This window comes from Phoxinus phoxinus, assembly GCF_949152265.1.
Source record: "Phoxinus phoxinus genome assembly, chromosome: 23".
NCBI lineage: Eukaryota > Metazoa > Chordata > Actinopteri > Cypriniformes > Leuciscidae > Phoxinus > Phoxinus phoxinus.
Genome location: NC_136898.1, coordinates 12138523 through 12149652, shown reverse-complemented (window position 1 = coordinate 12149652; position 11130 = coordinate 12138523). Strand labels below are relative to the sequence as shown.

The 11130-nt window shown below is 37.3% G+C and overlaps 1 protein-coding gene across 1 annotated transcript; it reads left to right on the top strand.

The window, feature by feature from the left end:
• Nucleotides 1–4140: 4140 nt before the first annotated feature.
• rnft1 (ring finger protein, transmembrane 1) lies at nt 4141–11090 on the top strand. The gene is made up of 9 exons (XM_079598997.1): nt 4141–4378; nt 6945–7384; nt 7477–7553; nt 7933–8033; nt 8180–8333; nt 8423–8581; nt 8666–8731; nt 8843–8944; nt 10066–11090. The coding sequence occupies exons 1-9, from the start codon at nt 4353–4355 to the stop codon at nt 10198–10200; spliced, it is 1260 nt and encodes a 419-aa protein (XP_079455123.1). The 5' UTR covers nt 4141–4352; the 3' UTR covers nt 10201–11090.
• Nucleotides 11091–11130: the final 40 nt, after the last annotated feature.

Sequence of the window (11130 nt, the reverse complement as noted above, 5' to 3'; positions counted from 1 at the left end):
TTATTTCATGTGTGAGCCATCACGTGCAAAATGATCCATTCAGTGATCAAAATCTGTCAGACATGTTATATTCCATAAATATTTATGACATGGAATGTTTGTAATGTTTGCTAAATTTGCAAATGGCCTGCATTGCAATGAAATAGGAATCTTACCAATCAACCAACCAATCAAGTTTGGAAACTATATATTTATATCTGATTTTTGAACACGAAGGAACATCACAGCTCTGAACAGCAGCAGCTACAGCAGTATTGTATAAATTAAATACATTTGAATTTTTACATATAGGCCTAAACATTTTTTCTAGAAATGTGTAAACAAAACATTCTTGTCATGGAAAAGCAATAGGAAGATATGTACTGTATATGTTATAGAGAAATACATAATAGAGTGTGTAGAAATTAACAAGCAACTGAGAATTTTCAGTTTACATGTAATGCATTGATGCAAAAAAATAAATGTACTGTACAAATGTTAATTTTATTTTTGTGTATTATACAGTGTTGGCTTTTCCCAGTCATTTTTTACCTACTCTCTGAATTTGTATTTACACAGACAAAACTGACCTTCTTGTACAGTAGAAAGCAGTTAGTCAACAAAAAAGTAGAAAAAAACCCATGAAATTTGAAAAACATGAAAAAACATGAAAAAACATCTCAACAATTTGACCAGTGTGGCTCAACCACAGATGACAAAAACACTTTTTATTTTGGTGGCATTGGCCAATTTACTGACACAATAACTAGGTTTTGAAGCATGAATTAAACGTTTTGGGTGAGTTATACAGTTGGGCAGTTTAGAGAATGTTAAGACTGTTTCGAAAAGTGTGCCAAAGCGATTGAGAAAAACTGTAAAAGACCATTTGGTATCTTTAGTGCCGGAAAATTGCCAGAGGACAGTTTACATTCAATAAACACCTCCTGCTAAACAAGACACACTCCCAGCCCAGTCACATTATCATTTTCTAAATGTACAACAAGACTACATCCATTCCTCCTCAAATTAAGCTGCATTATCCTAAAGCATCATTAAACAAGCTCGGTTACACAGAATGACCAATACATTTAGATTAGTAGGCAACTGTTAAGAGATTTTCCAGTTTTCATTTATGATTATATTCTTGTCTGGACACAGTTTCTGTGAAAGTACTTTCTGTTGGTGGTTAGACAACTGATCACTGTGTGTAGATGTGAATCAATGTATCAATGTCATTACTAATGGGATATGGTTGCATCAAAATAACCATTGAAATTGCTTTTGCCTGACGTTGCCTTTTTTGTAAAATCAGATATGAAGACTTCCACATGCATTAAAAGGTTTTACAAGGTAATTGTCACGGGTTGGTTCCTCAATGAGGGAAATAGAGGATCTGTTAGCAGCAGCCTTACCTCATAAAACTTTTACCAATCTTAACATTGAAGACACAGATGAACACAATGGGTTGCTATCAAAACAATGAAGAGTGGGACAAAGGAAACAGAAAAACAAGGTGAACATTTAAATGACAAAGATGTACTAACTGATTTTCTTCCCTTCGCATTTTTTGAAAAGTTGGCCGCACAGATGACAACGTTGTCAAAACGATCCCGGTTCACACGGATCTGCGAAAACGACTAAAAACGCTGTACTATGCATGCCAGGCCAGTAATTGGCATCGGCGATGTCACTAAAGAAACACTACGTGAGATTGAACGCAATGTCAATCTTTTGTCTCAAACCTATGTTTTGTAGTTTAGACGGAAACGATAATGGTATCGTTTTCAAAAACATGCACTGTGAAACCCGTTTTAAGGCCCCCAAAACACTTTTGTCAAGTAAATGAACATCCAAAATGCATAATTTTGTTTCCGTTTTTAGTCGAAAACGGTATCAACATGGATTATTTTAATATGGATTAAAGTCCATAAAGGCCCATTCACACTTAGAGCAATAACAATATAAAGATAACTTTAAATGATAAGCATATTAGCGCCCACACCAGCGAACTATCATACTGTTTATTTTAAGTGCGCTGCAGTTTTGTCGTCTGCTGCTTTAAAGCAGAGCTATACATTTTGGGGAATTTCTTCGCTGTTTTCTTGCTTTTTGCTCGCAGGTTTCTCCCCCTACCGCTTCGGAATAGATATTTGACAACACTGTCGTAAAAACTCGTTGGCGATTCTCAGATACCAGAGCTAGTAGATCAGAGACATCAAAGCAGTTGGGACATTGTTGAAAACGTCTTCATCATTCGGGTTCGAACAGCGTTTTTACGACGCAATAATGACAGAATTTTAGCAGATCTTTTTTTGCCGTAAAGCAATTCGTTACATCGCGAGACCTGATATCACAAATATCAGGTCTCGCGATGTACGCCGGCTCAAAGTTGCAAGGGTGTTTTTTCCGCTCACAGGCACCAGGGGGAAGCGAGACAGCCACCATTCAACCCGAAAAAAGTCATATAACCATTCCAATGACTCCGAAGCTGTTCAGTTAAGGAAAATGAAGCTAAAAAAAGCTGCATAGTTCCCCTTTAAATGCTTGAGCTCTTTAAAGCAGGATGGATTCTGATTGGCTGCCAAAGTTTTTATCCTTCATCAGCTGAAAAAAAAAGAGGGATCCAAAGCCTGAAACCACTACTGAAAATGCTGATTATTATCATTTTATTCTAATTTAGAAATTAGATTTCGAATCCTACAATTTCAATATAGTCTAAGACTATCGGACCCCGCTGTATAGCTTAACAGAAAGCATGCAAGCAATAGTGATATCCAATTATCCTGTAACACAGAAGTAATATCTTGAGGTCAGGTCAAGCATTTGAAGGAATATTTCTGCTATAGTCAAGCTCAGTCCACAGCATTTGTGGCATAATGTTGATTACCACCTAAATTAATTTCCAAAAATGTTTTTTTTTTCTTTCTCTCAATTTGGGTTACATTGAGACTCTCAAAATAGAAGTGAATGGGGCTGACCCATTAAAATACTCAGTTTTAAAAGTAAAGCCAGAATATGTGAACAATATTGAAGTTAAAATGATTTTAGTGTAAAAACAATATATAGGCTATATATATATATATATATATATATATATATATATATATATATATATATATATATATATATATATATATTGAAAACCTTTTCTGTGTATAGGTTAAATGGCTTTGTTCCCATGACATTTCGTTAAAATAACAAAAATAACTTTTAAACTCAAATAACACACAAGTTTTAACAGAAGAACTAATGTAATGTGTTTTAAAAAATATATAAGCTTCACATGTAATATTATTAAACAAACATTTAATATAAGCTTGGACATGGGCTAATTAAAGTGTTTTAATAAAGCGTTTGGGGGGGGGGGGTAATAGTCTGGTGTTGCATTATTGAAAGTAAAAAAAAAACATTTTATTGTTTGTAATATTATTTATTATTTTTCGTTCAATATGTTGTGTGTCTAGGTTGCTTAAAAGCACAATAAAATAATTCTGATATGGAGTGAATACAGTGCAAGCTTTTTTATTAGTGATTGGGCAGAGAGTGGCGGGAGAGAGAAATGGTCAACTAGAAGTCTTTATAGAAAGTAAACTGGAAAATGTACAATCAATGAGTTTAGATTTGGATACTGTGCTTGAAATCTGTACAACTTGGATTGCTAAATATCTTAGATACACTGACCCACTGCACATTAGTGCTATTACTATGACAACCACCAGTATCGCCTGCAGGTGCCAAAATGGTCAGAGACGGCCCTGTAGATATAGACTAACCATCAGAGGAAGGTTCTCTATAGGGTAGAGGGGAAAGTAATATATTATGATTTGAAAGTGGGACTCTTCCAGTTCAGTACTCCAGCAGCTGATGTATCTGTGGCTGAGTAAAAAAAGAAACCGAGTACAGACAACAATCACTGGCATGAGGGCAGTGGACAATATCAACCATGAACCATCCACAATCATCAACAAACCTGAATGCAGGTGAGAGAAAAAAAGATGTAGGATTAAGTAGGCTAAATGGTGATTGAGACATTCTTAACACTGTACTTTACATCTTCTTTTGTGTTTCAAAGAATTAAATGGATTTCATTTGAAACAAGATGAAATCATTTTTTGGTCAACTGAGTTTAACTCCTAAATGGGACTTTTATTTTGAAAGCACGGGGCAGCCTTATCGAGGACCTTTCTTTTGCTTTTCAGCAGAGCCACGGGTTCCTTTAGTAGGTCAGGCCAGATGGCTCCCGGAACAATGTCAAGCTGAAACTAAACTCCTTTAGCCGATGAACTGTTTTGATTACAATCTCCTGGAATTATTTTGTTATTTTATCATTTAAACACCACCATAATCTGTAGAATGGAGATCGGTGCTTTGTCATGAAACTCCGCGCGCAGTATGACAGGTATTTATCTAAAACCTCTAAAAAACAATTCAAGGCTTCAATTATAGAAAGAAAAACACCACGAACCTAATAAACCTTAGAGATAATATATTGTCTTTGATTTTATGCAGTCATGGAATATTTTCTGTCTAACCCCGCTGTAGGTCAGTTCTATATGATGCACTTGACTAATCAAAACAGATGTGTACGTAAGTAAGTTATTATAACACGACAAGAGCAAAACTGCTGTCCTGTTCAGAACTATAAGCGGAGCAAGGATATCCATTTTGGGTGGGCCAAAAAGTTGGGGGTGGCTACAATGTTACAGTGGAGTGGTAGTGATAATATTACGTTCGTTACAATGATTTTTGCAATATAAAATTGAGAACATGACGTAGGTAAGTAACTTAGCTAAGAGTGATTGGTAGCATTTTCTCTGATATCTCTCTGTCTCTCACTTGTATGGGTGGGTGGGTGTGTGTGTTGTTTACTTTTTTCACTTGTTTCTTATACGTCACGCTGTCAGTTTTTCATCTACACCTCCACCTTGCAAAACAACCACCTCATTGTAATTTGTTTGCACATAGGCCTATACAGTTATATCAGTTCAATTTAAAGTAGCCTACATTACGACCATTTTTGTTTTATCTTAAAATGACTCAAATACTCGAGATTTAACTAAACAATATTTTCTAAATTGCTTAAATGTCAAAACTACATAATCAAAATATCTTTATAGAAAAATCCTAATACTGAACATTTTCTTGCATTATCATTCATGAGTCATGTTTTTCCCTTACGGAAATTAACCATGGTTTTATTATAGTTAAAGTATAGTAACCACGTTTTTTGGCGGATTACTTACCATATTTGCATAACCAGAGTTTTACTACAAATTCCTCGGTTCAACTATGGTTAGTGTAGCAAAACCATGGTTCATTTCTGGTTTCCATGGTTTAACTATAGTAACCATGGTTTTTGGTTCATTTTCATGAGGGTTGTGTTGTTGGCTGCCCTAGCTCGCTCTAAACCTATTATAAAATGATGTGAATATTTGTCGTCTTAAATTACTAACTACATAGATAATGATGTAATTTAGCATGTCATTTAGCACAGTATTTTTAGTGATGATAGTAATGGGGTGCTACTGCTTACAGTTGCTAGCAGTTTAATGCTCAACTTAGTAAACAAAGACAAAACTAGCCTACAGATGAAACTGCCCTGCACTTGAAGTCCTCAACAGGTCAGTAGTTTTGCCTCTTTGCTCCACCTGGGCACTTCCACTCCCTTCTCAAGTCTCTCGCATTGATTACTCTGATCATACCATTTGGCGGAGGTGTGGGGCGAATTGCGTTGCCAGTCAAGGCTAATTAATTCATGATTTATTAGAGATTTATTATTGAATGGCGAATTCAGAAATAATCATTTTAGTACACTCGGCAGGTAATAATAATAATAGTTCTCCTGATGGCCAGTCTGCCCATAGTAGTTACTATAGTAATAACTATAAATTATGTATAATTATTACATGCAACTAACCCTAAACCAAACCCTAACCCTATAGTAAAGACACGCAGTACTTAATATTACTCTGTATCATTACAGTGAGCAGCGATGACAGGCCCACGCCCTGGTTGCGTTAGGGCATCTGTGCACGACGGGCAATATGCATTTAAACTGGGTAAATGTAGAAGGATTATGTCAAAGTCGTTTGAATACGCCACATTTACTACAGCAGCTGGGGCCACTATGACCATGAACCACAACAACCACTTCTATGAGATCATTTAAATAGGGTGTATTCACACCTGTTTGGATCGATTGAATCGAACTCAAGTTTGTTTCCCCCCTTGGTGCGGATCTTTTGGGCAGGTGTGAATACAGCAATCACACTCAGGTGCGGACCAAACAAACCATACCGAGACCCAGCTGAAGAGGTGGTCTCGGTCCGGGTGCAAGCGAATTCTGATACGGTTTCCCTGCTTGAGAATTTCTGTCCAATGAATGGATGACCTTAGCACACATGTGGTTTTGTTTACAAATTTTGGTTAACTTGCAAAAAGGGCAGTGTGAAAGCAAACCACACCAAACAAAACAAAACCACTAAATTAATATCATGTCATAGGTCACTTTCAAAAATAATAATATTATATAATAATCTTAAGAAAAACAATAGGACCTTCGTCCTTTCAGGGCTTGGGCCCTAATAAAGAAACTTTGACAAAAGAATTGCCAGTTACTTTGTATAGTTTAGTTCTTCGGAGCCGACGGAATTTGTTGCAAACGCTAAACGCGACCCTTTGCATCGCCACGCAATGCCCGGATTGGACCGTGTGACTAGAGCGGAGCTACAGCGATTTCCTGTTCCCACCCACAGGATCCCCGTTTTAGTTGCTCTTCTTTGTTTTTTTTTGTTTTTTACACTCGCCGCTTGCTAATGAGAGAAACCCCCTCCGAGCGACCATGAAGCTTGGAAAAATGTATTTCTTATTACATGATATAAAACTAACTTAATTTTTTGGATAGAGTTTTTAATGTTTTGTGTCTGGCGTCTTCTGATCTATTGTTTTGGTTTATTTTTCAACAGAGGAACACATTGCGAGACTAGAAGATCGTTTAAATTGAGGGATTCACCTGACCCAATGCAACCCGATTCGAGCCCTCAGGAAAGGAACGGGCTGTCATTAACCCTGCAGCCGGAGCTGCTCGCTCGAATGCCGGGGGCTGGAAGCTCCAGCGGGCCGGAAACAGGCGACGACGTCCGGGTTCCTATCGGCAGCTCATCGGGGTCTGCGAGTGGACGAGGTGCTACTTCGCGGAGGGTGAGAACTGCGAGTCACGACCACTCCCATTCTCACGGACACACTCACAGCCACGAGCACGAGTCGGACAGCGGCGAGTCCGACCTGGAGTCCGGAGAATCCAGCAGCTCGTTATCAGAACTGCGCTACCTCCTCCGCTGGCTCAAGAAAAGTCTTCCTTTCATCGTTATTCTCTCAGCGAAACTAGTCATTCAGCACGCCCTAGGTGAGAACAGCTGGTGTTGCAGTGGTTATGATGATGTGTAAAGTTCATGACCTCTGTCACACGTCTGTGTTGTTTATGTCGTCTTTCTGTAGGTCTGGCTGTTGCAGTGGGTCTGTTTACCACTTTTATGTATGTCAACAAAAGCATTCAAACGCAAGTTTTTTTCCACGTAAGTCCACCATCTTATTTCATATGTTCCATCAAGGTTGGCATGGGGTTAAAGAGCAGGGCCTGTTACTCCTCTAGTATGGTGATCTGTGAACTATGATAATTGTTTGCTTGAAGCATGAAGGTCTATTCAGACCAAGAGCAATGTGTAAAACCCCTCTGGTCATTCAAGTTTGTTTCACAAAACCACCCATACTAATAATCACGTGTTTCTTAATTTTTTTTTTTTTTTTTTATATAATTGTAATAATATTAATGCACTTTAGATCAAATATATACAGGGTTAGTGAGCATAAGAGACTTCTCTTATTTAAAAAAAAAAAAGTAGTGTGTGTATATATAATCTGAAGGCTCTTTTGTTTTGTGTCTCCTGTGTAAAGGACCGAAGGAGGAAGTTGCATTGTGCCTGGCTCTTGGTGTTCCTCGCATCCTCCAGTCTCCTCGTGTTCTACACTTTTCACACTCAGTCACTTTATCGCTGGTTAGTGCTTTACACCGTCACCAAACCTCACTTGACCACAAACTGTAATGTAACTAGTGCAATAAATCAACTAAAAGACCAAATGTCCACTAAATGACAAATGCGTACCATGTAGATCATTGGCTCTCTCTTTTTGTGTCCCTCAGCCTCATTTTTGCCAACGCTACGATCGATTCTCAAAACTTCTGGGAGGTTTTATGGAGCGTTGGTGTGACTAACTTCATCGTCAAGTTTTTCTTCATGGGGCTCAAGTGTCTTATTCTCCTCGTCCCATCGCCGCTCATGACATACCGGCAAAGAGTGAGCATGATTTGTAACATCATGATTTAGTTCTCTGCACTGAATCAAAATGAACGTTAGCTTCATCGTATCCATCCTGCTTTCCATAGGGTCAGTGGTACATGCTCATAGAGGAGACGGGTCAGTTGTATCAGGTGATTGCTCCTGTCCCGCTCTGGTTCCGCTATCTGGTCAGCTATGATGAGATGGAAACCTCAGTGGGTCTGACTCTGGGAATCCTGCTAGCCTTGCTCTACCTCATAATGAAGGTTTGCACAATCATCACAATAAGAATATTAGAAGAAGACCTTCATCAGTCTGATCTTATTACCTTTCTTTTTTTCTTTTTTTAGCTTTTGGCACTGTATGGACTGTCAGGATCATTGCAAAAAACATTACGGACTTTCTTCAGTTCTGAGGTAAAAAAGTTAGCTTTTACCTGTTTTATGCTCCTCTGCTTATTCTTATATTTGTTGTGTAATCTGTAATGTATATGTGCTGTATCATATTCTTCTTACCTGTCTTTAAAGCTGAACGGAGCTCCAGCCAGTCCAGCTCAGGTTAGAGAGGCAGGTGACGTTTGTCCGATCTGTCAGGCTGATTTTAAGCAGCCTCGGGTCCTCGTGTGTCAGGTGAGAAGTGATATCCTTGAGTTTGACCTCTGATGTCAAGCCCCCTTAACCTCATCCACAGGCTAAACCGTTATGTTTATCCATAGTATTTACTACAAAGCTTGGCTCAGCCTCATTCTTGACAAGTATTACATAAGCTAATTGGTCTTTGTCATGTAAAAGACAAATTAGCTTATATAATTCTTGTCAAGTTGTTAACTCATTATTACAGTTTGTGTTGTTAAACACTGAGCACTGCAGTTTTTATACATTTTTCTATCAGCTCTATAGCAACATAATTATCATACATTTTAAGGATTTTGAAAAAAAAAAAAAAAATCTTTATAATATATAAAAGGAATTCCTCTTATTTTTGTCAGCCAAACCCCTTCAACCTAAAATGTGAAGTCAATATTTCAATAATTGAACAACACGTTTGCATGTTCACAAATCTGTTTGTTAATGGTCACATGACATGCAAGTAAACCTATAAAATATTCAAATCAAATATATATTTTTAGCTGGTGTTTTGTTTTCACAGCTTTTATTTTAAAATTGTGTTTTAATTCGACATTTTATCTAACAAACCCCAGTTTGGGAAACCCAGATATATAAAATATATGCAAAGATAATTTTTTTCTCTTTAAGTAAACATGTGTTGACGGTAATTTGAGAGAATTTCTATGCCCCTGCATTAACTTGAACAGCTTATTGTTCTATAATCCTTACGGTCTTGAAGTAATACACAGTGGCTGTGAACGAAATCGCATACTCTCTTGAATAGGTATTTATTTTGATGAATTATTTTTTTAGCACTCACAAAGTATGTTTTATATTATATGAATGTAATCCGGACGTACTACATTCACCATTTTGTCATTATCATGTGACCTACCAGCGTCAGCTGCGTCGCTTCACTGCCTTCACAAATCCTCTCCCGTGGCCTCATGGGATAGTAAAGTGTCCGTCTTATGCACTTCACAATCTTGTGAATTCTTTTGCCACATACTGTTTTTAGAGTACTATATAGGAGGGAAGTATATAATTTCAGATGCAGCCTGTGTCACATAAGGCATACACTTTCTTGTAAGCCTCCTGCCAAGAAGTTAAATGTAAACTGTTTCCCATTTGATTGTGTCCAGCATATCTTCTGTGAGGAGTGTATAGCCCAGTGGCTTAACCAGGAGAGGACCTGCCCCCTCTGCCGCACTGTTATCACAGACAAGGTGAATAAGTGGAAAGATGGGGCAACGTCAGCTTATTTACAAATCTACTGAACATGATGCTCACTGAAAGGATGAAGACACAGTGTTGAGACAGTCGACCAGCAGTGGATTGTTCCTCTCAAACATCTCAGTCGAGCAAACAGCACTTGTTATAAGGCAATAGTCACTAGAAAAATTGCCGGTTTGAGGTTTGTTATATATATATATATGACAAGTACATTCACCAGCTCTTGTATTATTATTGTATGTGGAACTCCCTTATTTTTTAATGTTTATAATATATATTCCTCTTTGTGTTCTTGCATGCCATCTCTGGTTTTACTAATTTCCTCGTGGGTGTAAGCAGAAGGATATAGTGGACAAATGGGTTTCTTGATTGTATTTGTGGACAAAACACTCAGAAATAATGTATTAGAAATTCATGTTTGTCTCCCTAATGTATTTAAAAAAAACATTTTGATTTAATTTTTCATTTTTCCTCCCGTATGATCCTGTCAGAGACTGTCGCTTTTGTAACTGAACTTGTCTTAAACACATTTATTAATCCAATATTAAGGAGTTAAAAAAAAATCTGAAACTTGTTCAGTTTGAAGTATTCTGGTTAGTTCTGTAAGAATACGAATGCGAGGTAATCGCACATGAACTGCTGATTTATCAAACGATGTAGCATTAGAATTTTGTAACCATGTGATTTTAGTGAATGAACAACATATTTTGCTGATTGAAAAGTAACAGAGCTTATATTACTATACATGCTTTAATGCATTTGTAATTCAGGCCCTTTACAGATACATGGTATTTTTCTAATGCTGCACTTAGTGTAATAAACCAAAGAGTTGAAGAAAAAACATCTATTTTAGTACCATTATACAGTATGCGGTTGTATTTTTTCCAGTATATTTCAATAATTGACCAAATAAATCTTTTCAAACTGTTAAGAAGCGTCATTGAAATACTTGAATAAATGCAATATAAAATTCC

What these genes read in the sequence shown, in the direction of transcription:
- rnft1 (XM_079598997.1), top strand. Translation starts at nt 4,353, where the DNA reads ATGAAACTCCGCGCGCAGTATGACAG. An exon ending in AGTCATTCAGCACGCCCTAG is followed by an intron (nt 7,385 to 7,476) that starts GTGAGAACAGCT and finishes GTCTTTCTGTAG; the next exon opens with GTCTGGCTGTTGCAGTGGGT. An exon ending in TCATGACATACCGGCAAAGA is followed by an intron (nt 8,334 to 8,422) that starts GTGAGCATGATT and finishes TGCTTTCCATAG; the next exon opens with GGTCAGTGGTACATGCTCAT.